The sequence below is a fragment of the Pholcus phalangioides genome, unplaced genomic scaffold (genome assembly GCF_987345545.1).
Source record: "Pholcus phalangioides strain wild (caught in Gottingen) unplaced genomic scaffold, Ppha-v1.0 ptg000005l_1, whole genome shotgun sequence".
NCBI lineage: Eukaryota > Metazoa > Arthropoda > Arachnida > Araneae > Pholcidae > Pholcus > Pholcus phalangioides.
Window position 1 is genome coordinate 4,866,228 of NW_028301598.1, and position 18,672 is coordinate 4,884,899.

General features: G+C 33.4%; 1 protein-coding gene across 1 annotated transcript in view; it reads left to right on the forward strand.

Moving 5' to 3' along the window:
• The window catches only part of mms4 (Methyl methanesulfonate sensitivity 4), a 42,661-nt gene that overhangs the window by 21,891 nt on the left and 2,098 nt on the right, over positions 1-18,672 (forward strand). Inside the window, exons 6-11 of the mRNA XM_089232175.1 lie at positions 113-205; positions 3,137-3,255; positions 5,311-5,374; positions 6,591-6,706; positions 8,518-8,716; positions 12,500-12,556. Coding sequence (XP_089088301.1) covers positions 113-205; positions 3,137-3,255; positions 5,311-5,374; positions 6,591-6,706; positions 8,518-8,716; positions 12,500-12,556 — 648 coding nt within the window. The remainder of the gene's footprint in view (positions 1-112; positions 206-3,136; positions 3,256-5,310; positions 5,375-6,590; positions 6,707-8,517; positions 8,717-12,499; positions 12,557-18,672) is intronic.

Genomic DNA, 18,672 nt, shown 5'->3' on the forward strand with positions numbered 1-18,672 from the left:
ATTTATGAATATATTTTTTTAATTTTTTCTTCTTATTACCATACTAATTTGAATTTAATTTTGTAAAAATGTGTTATTTATATTGTTGAAATTTGTTTTTAAAATATTTCAGATTTTGAAACGAGACAGAGACCAGGTAGAGGACTCATTATTGATCTATTTTCCTTCCACATTTTTCGTCGACTTAGTTCATGCCTATACTCAAGTAAGTGGAAAAGAAATAAAATTTATTTTGCATGTGAGACTGATGGGAAAGGGAGGGGGGGGGGGTGCTCAATTGTTATAATTTATAATTCTTTCTTTTCCATTTTGTACCGTCTTTGTTTATTTCATCTTGCTTAAATTTCCTGATATTTCTCAGTTGATAAAGACAAGTTTGAATCCTTATCATCCAGAGAAATTTACCTTTTTCCAGCTTTTATATTTATAAGCATATTTTCTATTATCATATGTTTTTATGCATGGTTTAGGCTGTATACAAGGTGACCATAGTTAAACTGACATTTCTTAGAGCTATATTTGGCTGCAGGGACATATGCAAGATCAACCTATGGAGGAGGCACAGAAGGGTATATTGGAAAATTGGAAAAGAGCACAGGGAATATCTTCCACAGAAATTTATAGTTACCAACATTAAAAAAGCATTTAACTTAAAACAGCGGATTAAAATAGCATATAAAAATATTTTCTTTCATAATCTACTTCACCAAACACCTGGAAACATTCATATATATCAACTCAAACTTCCCCTATAGGAAACAATGCAAAACTAAAAATGATTTGTTCCATAACCTTTTCCTGGTAGCAGCGATGATTCTTCTCAAAGATAATGTGCTGGTTGATCTATTTTAAGTTATTGAATTTTTACTTATTTTATATTGAAAGCTTAGATATTTCCGTAATGTGATATAGCAAAGCAAGGGAGTTTTCACTTTGGAATCCCTGCTTGCATTGAAACCCAACAAGAGGAGTGAGTCTTTCGTGGGCATGTGCTATGAATGTCACTCCTATAGTTAGTGATGTCTTAACAAATGGGACCAAATCAAACAAGTGCCCTTGAACTTTTTGAGGGATTTCATTGATACATATGTTCATACAATATACTTTTTGAATTTGGTCTTCCATTAAAATTATAGAAAGGAGCCCCATAAAATGCTTGAGCTTGTCCCTCCACTCTATAAAAAATTTATAGTGCTCATTTAGTAGTCTTTGGTATATGTCTATAGGCCTGTTGCAAGAAATATCTCCTAATCACACACTGGTCAAAATTCGTTAAAAAATTTTGCTTGTCATGCAAAACACTCATAAACTGAGGAAACAGATATTTTTTCTGGATGTTATGCTGATGTGATCCTCTTGCAAATTGGGCAAACATGCCACTATCTACACTACTGGAGACACAACCCTACTTTCTTCCTTATTTCACGTACTGTGGCGTGAGGTACTGAAATAGAGGTGCTAGTAGCCTTCAGCAAATGGCACCCAGGTGGGGCAGTAGAGAAAAGTAGGTAGATTTTTATTTTCAGTGCAAGATATATCAAGGAAACATATTTTCTGGATATTATACCAAGTTGAACTCAGAAAAAAAAGTCATCTGGTGGATTTTCTGAAAAAGTCATTCTACTGGAACATGAACCTAGGCCCTCTTGCAAATTGGACGAGAACTCATGAGCTGAGTTACTTGTAATCTGAAGTTTTACTTTGCCTTCTAAAGGTGAAACCAACAATGAATGAATATTCTAATGAACACAATTCAAATGTTGTGAGCATACGTGATAACCTTGGAACAAAGCCTCCCTATGATGAAAATGTTTATCGCCAGAGGGAGGGTTATTTTTTTTGGAGGGGAAGGGCAGTTCAAGGCAGCCCCCCCCCCCAAATGTTTTTTTCATGTGACTTTTTTGAAAAAATCAATAAATCTGACATTCTCTATCAAACTAGCAGTAATACTTGGCACTGTCTGGGTTTTCTTCATATAGGCCTACTTGGAAGTATTAAAAAAGTAACAAACCATTGTTTGGGAATCAAGGTAACCGGTCAACACTCCAAAAGTCATTGTTGCTGAATGGTTTTTTGACTCAGTCAGGCATTTGCTCAGTTCTCAAGAACTTTTAAAGTACCCTATTCTTTAAGTTAGGGGGCCTGTTTAGTACACATACGAAATTTGGCAAAGATTGGTATGAAATTTTAGATTTGTACAGAGAATATGTACACAGTCAGACACACAGAAAATCAATATAAATGTCGAGTTGCTTTCGTTTTACAGCACCATCTGTGAGTGAACTTTGAACTTTCATTTATCAAATAACTTTAGGCAATGATAAATTATTTTAGTGCAAATCACACCTTTTTTTGTCAATTGTTGATTTGTTATTTATTTGATATTATTTATTCTTAGTGTAATATTTACCTTTTATAGATTTGGTTTTTGCGTGATGTCATTTTGTACTTGACAGGATAATGAAATTCAAATAAATTTTTGAAGAAAAGAAGTTTCTAAAAAAAACCAGACTTCTGTAGTTTTTCACAGTAGTAGTAGTTCCCTATTTTATGGTAGAAATCTGTAGAAACTATGGAAGTTCTGTAGCAGTTGGCAAGTATGGCTGTAATTACTTGTCAAAAAAAAAATTTCAAAAAAAGAGCAGAACTTTCTTTCTTTCAGACTGAGCACAACTCTGATCTATTGCCATGGGCATTTTACTACCGAGTGAGTTGTGCTGGAAATTTGAATGTGTACTTAACAGTCTGGGTATGTATGTAGTGTTGTGCTGACAAAGGGGTAGACCAGCTCAGTTCATATTTGTACCTTAAAGTTTGGAATGATGATTAAATGAGAAAGATTTACTTTGTCAGTTTGCATATGGCGACTCTGTATATATTTGGTTATTTCATAGTTATTTGCTGATTCTCTGATAAAGCATTTTCTCATTCTGTTTTACTCAGAAAAAGTACATTCTTTTATTACGTTTGTGAGATACTAGATCATTTTTATATGATCATAAAAAGAGAAAAATGTACTAGTGAAAAGTAGTAGCTAAAGGGAAGAGATTAAATGCGTTGTATTTATGTTACAAACCACAAATCTTATCGTAAGATAAAATTTTTTTGATTCTTTTATTTTTGAATTTCATTCAAGAAATCCAAAGGCAAACACATTTCTGAACAAACACTGCTAGATTACTTCAAGTTTATTCAAGGTTCACATCCTCAAATGAAATTGACATGTGTGACAGTCGGCTTGGAGCACAACCTTGGGTAAATATTTATTATCTTCTACCACAGGTTTCACTGTAACTATTTCCTGGAAATGTTTAGCTACTATGTGCAAGTTGGAAGAAATAAACTAACATCATTTTTCAGGTTTTTGTTATGTAGAGTCACCATTCGATTTCACGAACCAATACCTTTTTATGAATTAAGTTTTCTGGTCTGAAATAATATAGGCCTATTGTTTCTTTGAATATGTTTTGCATTTGTGAACTTTTGATTTTGCAACTCATTTTTGTCAGTTGAGTTTGTAATAAGTTTGAGTTCATAGAAATGAGTGTCAACTGTACACTTGTATATATATGATGCTTCACTGACTACTTTTCCAAGATGCATTTTAAAACATGCTCAACTTGTAGCTCGCCATTGAATCCAGACCAGATATTTTGATAAAATTTGTGTCACTTTATGGTATTTTTTATGCTCTTTTTTTATTGGATTGAACACAACATATGAAACATACACTCAAAACTGAGAAAAACATGCATGAATGAGATTCGGCTAAAATGAACGTGTTTTGTGCAATTTCGGAGAACAAATTGCATGGGCCGTTCTTTTTCATGGAAAAGACAGTTAATGGCAACACATATCTTGATATGTTACATATCTGGCTTTTCCTGCAATATTGCAAGAACACTAGAATAATTTTATCTTTCAGCAGGATGGTGTGCCTCCACACTGGAAGCATTCCTCAACAATGTGATTCCTAATCACTGGATTGGCCGCTCTGGGAAGAACGACAAAGTGATGTTTCCTTGGCCCCCAGGTCACCTGACATTACCCCATGTGACTTTTCCTTGTGGGGCTTTGTGAAAGACAAAGTGTATATGCCATCACTGCCACACAACTTGGAGGACCTACGAACATGCATATGTAATGCTCTGAACTTCTAATGCTTGAAGAACCCCCCCCCCCCCTCTAAAAGTGATGGATTACTGGACAGTCTGGATTATTGAGTCTGTTGTATGGTCAATCAGTCATGACAATTTTTTTTTCTTGTGAAATACTTTTTTTGTTTACTTAGATTTACAGCAGCCCCTTTTTTTTCACCTGTCCTTTAGCAATTTGATCTATAATTGAATTTTTTGGCTATATTTAGCAATATCCCATATTTAAGATTACAATTTTTGCATTTTTCTTGATGAGATATGGTTATTATATATTTATATATCTAATTTTTATTTGAACCTATAAAGATACTGCTAAAATCAATTGCAACAATTGAATAGCTTTTCATTCAATTGGAGTAAAGTTATCATGTTTGCTTTTGGATCACTTGTGCCAGTGTCACCTGCAGACCATGGGTTTACAAATGCTGACATGAATGGCTTAGTAACACACCTAATTTAAAAAACTACTAAATGTTTGACTTTTGGTGTGAAGTTATTACATTTGTGCTTTCTTTTAGATTTCGAGAAATTGGGAAATAAAATTTTTGCAAGTGTTGTATCAGAATGCAGATGTCTGTTCAGATTTTCTTTGTAAAATTTGTGAAAATTTTCTTTTTGTGAAAAATATTCATCATTAATTTTGGTAGAGAGTGAAAAAAATCTAGTTAATTTATTGCTAAAGAAATGAAATGAAGAATTTATGGTTTTGCTAATTTGCATTTTGTGAAGGGTCAGTTTTCATATCTGGAATTTTGTGAAGGGTGTGGAAAACAGACCTAAATTTCCACTGCACAGAACCCTGGAAAAATAGGGTTTTCAGCAACACAGGAAGTCAGGAAAAATCAGGGAAATGAAAAAAATTGGCAAAAAAAAGATGAAATACTTGGAAAAATTTAGGGAAATATGCAAATATTTGGTAAAAGCCAGGGAAAATTTCTAAGAACGGGACAAAAATAAAAAAATAAAGTAAAAAATAATAAAATAAAAATTTAAAAGTTGGAAGGTTAAGGTTTTGAGTTATACTCCTTTCTTCTGGAGTTTTCGTCAGGACCAGTCATGGAAATGATGGCACAGATTTTGCTGGGAACCTTGAATAAGTGATGATTTGTGTATTATTTATGTTGCTTTCACTCTTGAATTTATGTTTTGATAGGAGAAAGAAAGATGGCTCTTCTGCTCAAAAGAATAAATGCATTTTTAAGAAAGATGTTGATGAGGTAAGAAATATAGTCGGTCACAAAAGTATATACTGTTGAATCCATTTTAATGACCATCTTGATATAATGAAAACTTTTCTAATTCCCAAATAAATTTACATAGGAACAATGTATTGTGAATTTTGATGTTCCAAAATAAAAAAAAAATTTAAACAAATTCAAAAACAAGTTTCTGAAAAGCAAAAGGGCACAGAACATTCCAAAAATGATCCCATAAAATCGGTTTCACAGAATTAACTTGCCCAACTGTTAGAGGGTTGTTTTTCTATGGCTTTTGGAGGATGTGGCAAGAAAATTTAACCAATACAGTGAGTAAAAAAGAAATAAAATCGTTCATTTAGAGATTTCCTCATGAATAATTCTATCATGCATATTTATATAGTTTGAATTTCACAGAAAAATATTTTTACCCTCCTATAGCAGTGCCCTGGTAAGTTAGCGGTTTCCTGAAAGTGGTGGTTCACAGCTTTGGATTGGGGATGCACAAGATCTTGCATGGAAAATTTGCTGACATCCAATTCAAAATTAATGTAGAGTCTCTTTAGTGACACTAGTATGATGCAATGCATTTTTCATATTCAATTTGCATTCAGTTCATCACCTGAAACATTGCGTTTGCAAGCATGTACTGCTCGCTCACTATAGCATCACTTTTTGTTGCCACTGAGCATGTGAATATATTTAGAACAGAACAGAGATTTGATTTGCTTAGAGATGGGGTGGGTATATGACTAACCTGTGGTATAAATGCATCACTTGGTTTCTTTACATGCATTTTCCACAGGAGTAGAAAATACAAAGTATGATGGTCTGGATACGGAGTGGAGATAAAAATGCATTTTTGAAAGAAAATTTTTGTGCCTCTGCTGAGAATCAATCCACTAGCCTTGGAAGGCTATCATTATTAAGGGCTATTAACTGAGCTAGGAGGCTGCCCATGCACTGTCCCCATTCAACATACCTACTCACTTCTAAGGAAAGAAAATACATATCCCCATAGCTTAATGGTAAAGCAGTTGCCCTTGTCTGGGATAGGTTTATAGTTTGATTCCCTGCAGCATGTGTATTTTATTCTCAAAATACATCTTCCACTTTGTCTCCAGCCCATCATATTTTGTATAAATGGTGGGGATTTTTTATAGTTTCTCTCTGAGTAAAAAAATAGTGAACTTTTCACATTACTGATACATCACATTGATTTTGGATTGAATTACAGGCAGTTGTGGCATTGAATTTAGAGACAAATACCACATATTACTCTCTGAAAGATATGCAAGAATTTGGTCAGCTATTGGCGAGGCTAACTAAAGCAATTGCTGAAGCTCCATTCAAGTAAGTTTTTATTCTGGACTTCACACATTCTATTGCTTGAATGGTATTTTTGGTAATTATTTATATATTTATGAAACGAATGCCGTTCAAAAGTCCCCCCCCCCTTCAAAAAGAGTTTGTTCTTGAAAATTGACTCTGACTCTGAATTGTCCATGACTCTGCATTGGCATAATAAAAATGTCATTAGAACAAAATGTCATTAAAACAAAACTACACAAAAGAACTTGAAATTAGATCAGTTATTGCTGTAGCCACACCTGTTATTATATAGCCCTGGATCCACATATCTCCCACGCAGAAAGTGCAGTTTTTCTGTGGGTGCAATAGAAAAAAGTATGCAAGTTATACGTGTATTATTTAACTTGCATAATATAACCATCATTATTATTCAGCAAACATTGAAGAGAAAGAATGTCACATCTCCCAATATTTTATATGAACAATAGAAAAGCTTGGACTAAGAAAACACTTTTTCTGGATTGGTGCAAACATGTTTTGTCCCAAAAGTCAGAGAGCATCTTGACAGTAAAAGGCATGTTATTCTTTGGATACTGGGTAATGCCCCTGAACACCATTCACCCAGCATATGGGGACTTGTCTATACTCCTTTTAACTCAACACCCATTATTCAGTAGCTTGATTAGGGGTTATGCAAACATTTATGGCTTACTATGCACATTATTCAATAACGAGTGTGCAGGCAATCAAAGAAGGTACAAATGCATGGAACACCTTAAAGTTATAGATGAATTTCACCTGTACCATTAGTGGCATTGCTAGAGCTGTGGAAGCTATAGAGATGGGAACAGTCCGCGTTGAATTGAAAGAACTTTTATCTACACTATGTGTGTGCCCATGGACACATCCATTTCTACGGAGCCAGCCAAAAAAATTAGAAAAGAAATTGTCACATTAGCAAAACAAATGAATGAAGAATGGTTCAATGATGTGGGTGAAGAATTAATTTATTACAATTTTTGTGAAATTTTGACAAGAGGGATTAATCATGCTTACTGCTTTTAAAACCGAAGTGATACACCTATGAAAATGATAAAGAAGTGGAAGACGAGGTCATTACGAGTAGCATAGTGCAAAGGCTTCATAATTTAAATTGTCAATGTACTGTTTCCATAACATAGACCCATGTATGATGCATTTTCAAATGTAGAACAATTTTTATAAAAAGCCTTGAGCCTTTTCTTACTCCTGCAGCACAAGAAATGCTTAAAAAAACTAGTTTATGGGGTGTGTGTGTGTTATTCAGGGCTTTTCCATATTTTCAGTGGTTCCACTAGAATGTAACCCTTGCGAATATGGAGGGACAATTGTAATTTATGCTCGCTATAAGCACTTTTCTGAAATTTCATTTTTTGACCTGGAAACGGATTTAATAAGTGACTGGATTTAAGGAGCATTTTCGTTGAAAATGATCTCCTTATTATAAGCAGGCCCGACTGTATAAAAGATTACAGAGCATGACCACTTTGTCCAGGAGTCAACTCCTCCCACTACATAAGAAAGTCTCACTTATTGTGGACACTTTGGTTAAACTTGTGTTACTGTGATTTTCATTGTGTCAAATAAGTCCATTACTTTTTAAGAGGCTAATAGTAATTAAAGTTGCACATTATTTTAATGATGCTTCCACACCAATGTTGGTATAATGTGTAGAATTATGCATTCTTTAAACTTGCATGGATTTCAATAATAACAGAGAAATGCCTCTGTTCACAAAATATTTAGCTCCGATTCTATCACTAAAATTCTCTTTTAACCTATAGTGAATTAAGATTTTGTTTTTTCTCATGTAGGAAAGAGAAAATACAACAGCGCCATCAGTCATTCTCGTGGTATGCTGAAGCTGACAGTAGTCGACCAGTAAAGATTGAAAAGGGAGGGAAAGGCTTTATCAGCCTGTGGCAGCAGCAACTCTTGCAGTTTAACAGTGTTGGGAAAGAGACTGCTCAGGCCATAGCTGCAAAATTTCCGTCACCGTTTCTCCTTGTAAAGGTAATGTGAACATGGAATTCATTGTTTCCTTTAGTTTCTCAAATTTAAACAGAAAGAATCCAGTTTTGAAGTTGTTGGTAAATGTACTTTGAGGATCTTGATAACTTTATTTTTATGAAACGTGAATTTTGATGCAAGATTACAAGGAAAAAAAAAAAAATTGGGTAAATTGTTATGCAGTCAAACTCCACTTAATGAACTTCAAGAGACCGAAGATTTGATTCACTCTGAAAATATAGTTAACTCCGTTAACATGCCAATCACAGGACTTCCATGTCAATCAGAGTTAATCAAGAATATTAGTTAAGAATAATCCAGTTATATGTAATTCTGAATTGAGTGCACACTTGACCAGGTAATTAGAGCTATTAGATAATGAGGGGGGGGGGGTTGGACACATTATCAGTTCCATTTTTTAAGTGTACAAACATCAAGCTGTAATTAATATAATTTTATAATAAATAACTTTGTACACATACACTCATATACAGGGTGATCAGCGAATAAGCCCTTATTTCAAAATTAAATATCTCTACAACAAAGATCAATAGAATTATGCGGTAAACGGTACATTTATTAGCAAAACTTTAACAATGTTGTACAGAAATTTCGAAAATTTAGTTTTTTTAAAAAATTTTTGAAAATTTAAAAAAAAAAAAAAAAAGAACTGGAGATTTTGGGGTTCCGAAAATCCTCATTTGTGTGAAGAGAAACCACTGCATTCGCCTAAAGTTACTGCATGGGCTGCGGTATGCGCCAGAGGCATTATCGGCCCCTTCTTCGTGCGAGAAACGATTACTACTGAACGTTACGTTACAATTTTGGAACAATTTGTCAGCACACATGGCGCATACCGCAGCCCATGCAGTAACTTTAGGCGAATGCAGTGGTTTCTCTTCACACAAATGAGGATTTTCGGAACCCCAAAATCTTCAGTTTTTTTTTTGTTTTTTTTTTAATTTTAAAAAATTAAAAAAATACAACTAAATTTTTGAAATTTCTGTACAACATTCTTACAGCTATGCTAATAAACGTACCGTTTACAGCATAATTCTATTGATCTTTGTTGTAGAGATATTTAATTTTGAAATAAGGGCTTATTCGCTGATCACCCTGTATAAGCCAACAGGTGGCCATATTATTGACTTCAAGGCAACTATTATGCATAATAACCAAGTGTCAGTGGTAAATTTCATAATACTTGAAGTTTATCACCTCTATTTGTTATTATGCATAATACCCTAATGTAATTGGTGAGTTTGATATGAAAAAAATTCCAGAGGGGGTGCAAAATCCAAGATGAAAGGAAGAATAGTTTTTTTTTAAGAATATTTTGGATAAGTTATGAGGGAGGGCATGACCCCTATGGGTAGGGCTGGACAGGGCTTTATCTTGGGGACCCAGGACAAAATCCATATAATTTTTATTTTTTTTACACTATAAATTAACTGTAGAAGAGGTCCAATGGAAAATCTAGCTTGGGTCCCATGAAAGATTTCAGCCCAGGGACTCTGACACAGTATATTGGGGGGGGGGGGTGGATATGCTGTAGGCACAAAAAATAGTTACCACAGAGGTACAGATTTTGTCTCAAGCTGCCCTGATAGCTTACATTCTTGTTTCTGGTATTATGGTCGGAGGCTCTGGTCTATTTTATCAATGTTTCCATTGTCGAGGTATGACTCGTGAATTTTTACTATGTTAAATGTTGGGATCTTAACTAAAGTCTACGCTGCTGCCACTTACAATCTGCTGCCCTGGTGTGCCACATCCCTTGCACCCTCGCTTAAGCTGCCCCTGTGCTAAAGACAGTAGAAGGTAACCGTTCAAATAAATTGACTCTATACATGATATCCATCTCAAGAAATGACGCCTACTATTGTAAAGTAAAGATATTTTGACAATCTGAAGCTATGCAACAACACCTACATCACCTTTATACTCAAATTTATTACTGGAAGCCTATTCCGAATAGCATTTTTTCAAAGGCGTGCACAGGCTGGGGGAAATGATAATATTAACAGGTAGCTACCTCTAGTGATAATCCAGTATACTTTTGGTTGTATCATGCAGACTTCAAATGCCACCAGCATAACCCAAAACATGCATAACTTTGGCAACATAATTATGTTTGGGGCTCACGCATACACACCCACACACCATATTCCTGCATGTGCCAGCTCATTAGAAATTTTCCAGAGGAAAAAATACAAGAAGACGTAGTAGATCTCAAATTAAAAAAAAATGTTGGTACTTAACTTTTCAAGGGCAGTTATTAATTTTAAATGCAAAAATACCATAATTAAAAAACAGTCATGATCACACTTGAAAAAAAAATAGAGAAGGAAATATGTTGCTTTTAGCAAACAAATGCAAAATTTTTGATTTGAAGGTTTTTTGCAAGTAAATGTAAAATTTCCTATTTCAAAACTCTTTTTTGCAAATAAAAGTTTTAAAAAATAAAAGAGTGAATTTGGGTGCTGTAGCCCAGGTTGATAAGATACTCACCTAAAGTACCCAAAGATGTTTAGAGGTGTCACGAGTACATAGAAACATAGAAACAAGTTCTATACCTACCAAGCTTGCGGGTGACTACAGATAGATGGAGCCTTCACTTCCCACCCAGCTCCAATGGTAGGAAATTGCCATATGGCGATATTACCAGAGTAGGTTTGTGGTAAATTAGTAGTAGTAGTAGACTCCAATATTCAAGAAGTTGGTGTCTGCTGATTTTCATATCATGCCAGCTAGTGGGGGGGGGGGGGAGATATAGTAGTAGTTAGTTTACCCAGAGTCATTCAAAATTTTCAGGACCCTGCATATATATTGCTTCAGTTTTCCTTATATGGCAGAAAGTTCCCAAACTGTTGTCATTACTCCTCTCCCCTAAAATGTGTGTGCTATTTTCCCATTTGCATCACAGCTTTAAATCTGTTATTCACCTCATGAAATGGATGAGCTCAACTTACTCTCAGTCTTATCAACATTCTTGATTACAAAACTAATTTTATGTGCCGAATGAAGTACCATTTGTGGGGGAACTCTCAAAGAAAAGGGCAAAACCATTTTACAGTATGAGAACTTGTTCAAGACCCTCCAAGTTGTCTCACAAGTTCAAACCCACAAATTATTTTTCTTTACCTCAAGAAAATAATCACAGATTGTTTCATATTAGGCAAAAAGCGAATGCTGCTATGAGCAGACCATTATGGGTTTGATGATGAAACACTGGGCCGCAACTAGATGTTTGGGCAGCCGGGGCAAGCACACATTTTGGCGCCCCCTGATAATGTTGAAGAAGAGGTTAAAGAGAGAAATGCCCCCTGAAAAAAAAAGAGAGTGCCTCCTCTAATCTGGCGCCCGGGGCACCAGACCCACCTGTACCCCCCCCAGTTGAGGCCCTGATGAAACAAACAATAAGAAATTTGTTAAATATTCTGCTTTGCTTGGGGATGCAGATAGGTTTATTTGCAAAACATCAATGTCCTTGAAGTTTTTAAATTTTGCTTGGAAAAGTCCTGGAGTAGTCCTTGAATTTTTCCTTTTTGCCTTGAAAGAGTGTAAACCATGTATTAGACAATTTTTTTTTTTTGACAGAAGCATCTGATAATGGTTGTTGCTAATGAGGATCCACAAAGAGTTAAAATCTTAAAAGAAGTGCAGAAGTTTATTGATATTCTTGTAAAAATTGAAATTTAGTCCAAATACATTATTTGCATCTGTTAGAACTCAATTAGTTTGATACAACATTGTATGAAGAATCATTTAAAATTTATTTTGCAGGCCTATGCTCAGTGCAGCTCAACAAAAGAAGCTGAAAATCTTCTAAAAGATATTGTGGTGAGTATATTTTTATGTAATGTAATGCAGTTAAGGATAGGACAAATAGTGATTTAGCCGAATAACAGAATATTCGGCTAATGTTTATTTTCCTTACCAAATATCAAATATTCAGCGGCAGAATACCAATTTTCTTAAAACCCACCACAATTCTAAATGAAATTGCAGTTTTTAATTGAAAACAAAATTAGTGGTAATTTTAAATATTAAATAGATATTTAAAAAACTGGTAATTGAGAGATTTTCATTTCCCATGACTGACAATCAAATTTAACAATGATATATTGTATTTTAATATTACTTACAGAATCAATTTTTTTTCAACGCCTGTTACAATTTTACACTTAATTAAGAAAATGTCAAAAATTATTTACTTTTTCAACAAGAAATGCATCATAAAATTTTTCTTCTTTAGATGTTCTTTGCCTCTTTCAGTAGCTCAATAGGTATCTTACTTGTGTATAATTCAAGCTCACTTCCACCTTATTGCAGTACAATGCTATTTTCAGTTTCATGTTTTCCCTAGCCTATAGCCTGGAAATTCATTCTCACATAACCTCTTTCACAAAAAGGAATATACACTACACAATAAAATTTAATCAGTAAAGTTTTAGTTTATGGGAAAAAATTCTAATTTATATAACTTTTTTAAATTAGTTTGCTATGCTTAGATTTACACATATTCGGCTGAATACCTAAGCATTATTACCTAAGTATTATTTTAAGAAAATTCTAACAGTGAACTAGTAATATCCTGCATTATGAGTAGTACTCATAGCAAAGCCTCCTAGATGAGGGCTAGTCTATAAGAGACTGTGTGAGTGTACTTGCATTGTCTGCCAAGTATCACAACTAAAAAGTTGTCAGGATGCTTTGTCTCACTGCAGGGAAGGCAGTCTTAATGGGTTCAGGGACCAGCCCCTATCATTTTTGGGCTCTTCCTATCATTTTAATTCATGAAAGACCAAATATATATATATACAGTGTGTACACTGCTTAATGTGATCATATTAGGAATCAGGGTTTCTGATAACAATAACCGATTGATAACTATATCCAAAAGAAATCCTAAAGCTACTACGGTGTCTATACCTCCAGTTCAATGAAACAGGACATATGAAAACGGGACAACTGTTTTTCTTTTTGTCGCATAACTGGTTGTAAAATTTTTAGTTACACTGTTTTCTTTTTCTGTTGCGGATTTAGCAGAGATGTTGTTTTATAGCATGAACTACTCATCAATTAAATAACAAAATAAGTAATTAAGAATAACAAATAACTAAACAGAGATTGACATGATGCCACAAATGAACTACAGAGGAGGTAAGCGGCGGAGAAAACATTACAGTAAATATCTCAACATTTTCCATATCGTTCTAAAACCAGATATTTTTACTTCAAGCAAAAATCCTGCATGTTTTATAAATATTCAGCCATTATGAGGAGTTTGAATGGAAGCTTCTAATGCGTTTTACTCAAATTATGATGCATTTTTACTGCATGGCATGCTCCATACACCTCTGAGAAAGTCTTTCAGCTGAGCAACTGTGTATCCCCCCCTCATGGACTTTTTTTTTTATTACATTACACTTGTCTCCACTATATACGTAGTAGAGATGAGACAAATATTCAGCTGCTATTCGGTATTCTGCCCTTTTGCAGAATATTTTTTCGGCTGAATAATGTTTACGTTTTCAGCCAAATATGTGTAAATCTAAACACAACAAACTAATTTTTAAAAATTATATTAATTGGAATTTTTTGCATGAATTAAAAATTTGCTGATTGTATTTTACTGTGTGGCGTATATCCCTTTCTGTGGGAGGTTATGTCAGTTTGAATTCATGGGATAATCTAATTGATGCACCCCTGTCCCAGTCGTATGGCAATTCAGGTACTCGTAGAACAGACGTTGCCATCCTGCTAAACACTCAATAAGACCTACAGGCGAGACAGGAAATAATTCAGCAAATCAAGAGCCAGCAATAGTCTGATTTGAGGGGTTTTGCCAACCCTCTTAATATCTGTTGCACAGTTTTGACTATGACCATAAAGCCAAAGTTGCTGACCCCAGGGCTTAGGCAACGTGCATCAAGCTAATAGAATCACCCGCCCCCCCCCCCCCCGTAACAATCCGGAGAACCCCAGGCTGTCAACAGCAGGGTGAAACTAACCTATCTCATGATAGTCTAAAACAGTCCTATAAAATGAAAACATGAAATTGAAAGTCGAATCCTACTACAATTACACAAGTTCACTAATGGGAGGCTCTATCTAGACAGGATAAGTATTGAGCTACTGAAAGAGGCAAAAGGGGCAAGGAACATCTAAAGAGGAGAAATAACTCATAAATTTTATGATGCATTACTAATTCATCGTAAATAGTGGTTGACATTTTCTTGATTTGATGTAAAATTGTGACAAGTGTTGAAAAATAGATTGATTCTGTAAGTAATATTTTAAATACAATATGTTATCGTTTTTGATTGTCAGTATCAGGGCAATAAAAATCTTTCAATTATCAGTTTTTAACACTTTTTTTTTTTTTTTTTTTTTAATAACATACAAACATATATACAAGCATATACAGAAACACATTAAACATACACTTTTGACCTCAAGGGACATGCCTGTCCTTCCAGTAGGTCTACAGGGTTTCTCCGGAGATTATTTTTCTTAGCAACAGCCTATTATGGTTTAGGTCGGTTTATAATTGTCCAATATACAGTTTTTTTTTTGCTTTTTTTTGTATTTATGTTACAAAGAAATTTTACATACAGATGGATTGTATCATGTGGTTGTATTATTGTTGTAATATAGATTCTAGACTGGTATTCATAGAAAACGTGAATATATTGTTATTAGATCTTATGTAATTATTTGTATGATTGATTGTATGGTATAGATTCATTATTTTTGGAGCGGTGTATCTATAACTCTTTTGAAATAACGTTTTATTTGTTTTTGGCACTTTATATATGTTATTTAATCTAGATGACATTCTATTTTGTTTCATTTCTAACCAATTATTGTTTAAGAATGAAAATTTTATTAGTCTATAAACATAGTTTTGTCTTATAGTTAGCTTATGGCATTCTGTTTTGTTGGTGTTTATTGTGGTGCTTGTTATTTGGGATCTTATCTTGTTATATATATTATCTGGTTTTTGTATATCTATTTGATATGCACCTCCCCAAGCAGTGATTCCATATGTTACTGTTGAATATATCCAAGCATAAAATAAATCTTTTAGAAAGTTATTGTCTATTGTGTCTCTTAGTCTATAAAGAATTGCTGAATATATTCTTAATTTTTTTATTATTTTTTCACACTGTGATTTCCATTTTAAATCATCTTGTATTATTATTCCTAGGTAGTTGTATTCATGTACTCTTTCAATTTCTTGACAGTTACATTGTAATATATGTTGACACGGACAATGATCATGAATTTTTATACTTAAATTTGCCAAACTATTTATGTTTCTTGTTTTTAAGCATATGTATTTAGTTTTCTGTATGTTTAGTTTTAGTTTATTTTTCTTGAGCCAGTTACTGATTTTAAATAGGTCCTCTTCAACTTTTTTTTATTAAATTTGTAATTTCAGTGTCTTCAACATACAGTACTGTATCGTCTGCGAATGAGATTAATTTACCATTTATGTTGAGTTTGAATATATCATTTATGTAAATGAGAAACAATATCGGGCCAAGCACAGATCCCTGAGGGACACCTTTTTTTACTTCTATGAATGTACTCATTTCTTAACCTATTTTAACTGATTGTTTCCTATTAGAATAATATGATTTAAACCAGCTCAATATGTTTCCACGTATACCAGCTGTTGACAATTTTCCTGTGAGTATCTCTAAATCTACGTAGTCGAAGGCTCTTTTTAAATCAAGAAATATCGTTATAGAAAATTTATTGCAGTTGAACCCGGTATTTAAATAATTGCACAGCTCTAAGATGGCCATTTCTGTATTCTTACTTTTCTGAAACCCGTATTGGTTAGGAGCTAAATAATGCTGATAATTAAGAAAATCTACGAGCTGTTTTTTTATGCACTTTTCTATTACTTTTGAAAATATTGGAAGAATTGATATGGGTCTATAGTTTAGTAAGTTATTTGTCTCTCCTGATTTATAAATGGGGTGTACTATGCCATTCTTTAAATCACTATAAAAGACTCCTTCCGTTATAGATGAGTTAATTAGGTTTTTTATTACATCCACGTGATAATGGGCAATTATTTTCATCATCTTAGGGGTTATTTGGTCAATTCCACTTGCTTTATTAGTCTTCAATTCTGACATAACCTTATCAATATCATAATCGTTAATTTCAAAGAAGTACATGGAATTGTTAGAATTAGTCATTGTTTGGTCATCTTCACAATTACAGACTGTGTTTGATTCTATTTCTTCCAAGTTTCTTGTAACAAAGTCTTCGTTAAATTTCTTCGCTAAAACGTTATGGTTATCACAGATTGGGAGTATATTTTGCTTTGCACTTTTATTAAGTATATTCTGATTTATACATTTCCATTGCATTTTTTTGTTATTCTCGCATTTCGTAAAAGTATCTCTGATATATTGCTGTTTTATTTTTCTAATATACTTTTTCAGTTCCTTATTGTAGTCTTTGTAGTCTTGCTCGTATGACATAATATTTGGGTACTTTTTGTATTTTTTATATAATTTTTCCTTATAATTTATTTTATTTATTATTTCTTTTGTGATCCAGTTTTTTTTACTTTTTTTGGGTTTCATCTTGACTTGTTTCGTCCATAAATTAGAGTTTGATTGTATGATATCCACGAATCGTTTATATTTATTTTGTATGCATCTTTCTTCTATGACACTAACGAAATTTATATTTTCAATGAATTTTTCAAATTTATCATAATTTATTATTTTTATATGTTTGTTTTTTTCATTTTCTTCTATTTTCTTTTGTAAAAAGTTTATGTATCCTAATACTGGATAGTGATCTGTTATCTGAGTTTTATACACTGTGAATTTTTCTATTGAATTTATTTTTGATCTATAGAATACATGGTCTAAACATGTTTTATTATTATTTGTTTCTCTTGTTATATTTTTGTGAAGGGGGACCAGTCCATTTATTGCCATTATATTAAGATATTGAGAAGTTTCGTTATCATCTCCATGTAAATTTATATTAATATCACCCACTATTAAAGTATTTTGCTTCAATTTCTGTAAATTTTGTTCTAATTCATCATTAAATTGTGAGATGGAGAAAGAATGCGAACGGTGTAAGAGTAATAAATCAATGTCATAATCAGGGAGGTATATACATAATTCTTCAGCAGTTAAAAATTTAACATTTTTCTTTTGTATTGATTTGATATTTTTATTTATATACATTATTACTCCCCCAGCTCTATTGTATGTTCTACTGTTTATATAGCAATAGTAATCTATTATTCCCTAAAGATTGTCAATATAGTAATTAAATAATTCTTCACTTTCAATCCATATTTCACTTAGGCATATGATATCTATTAATTCATTTAAAGTTCTAAGAAATACCACCAGACTGTCAAAATTTGCTCTTATACTTTGGATATTCAATGTAAGAAACGTCAATGTTGAGTTTGGTTCACTGGGGCAGTTCATAAATTTTTTGCTTCACTAATGTCCTCCAGAGGTCGTTGGTCCTGCATTTCGAGAAAGTTCTCTGTGATCATTTGTACTGTGGCTTGATTCTAACTTTTGCAAATGTTCTTGGTTTGTTATCCTGATTACTCTTGAAGTTTCATCCCTCCGGAGAAATATTTTCCCTTCTTTCGCCCACGCGAACTTGAAATCCAGTTTATTTTTCGTTTGTCTAGCCAGGTGAAATAACTTCTTGTTTTCAATTGTTAGATGTACGTTCACATATATTCGGACATCTTGAAAGATCGGGTTTATTTTATCTGCTGTAAGGGTATTTTGTCGCTTAGCCTTTTGAATCCAGATGTTTTTTGATGTTTCACTATTGAATCTTACTATGATTGGTTTGGGTATATTGTCATTTCTTGTTGGGACTCTGTGAGCACATTCAATTTTAGTTTTTTCAGGTATTTGTAGTTGTGTTTTTACCGCTTG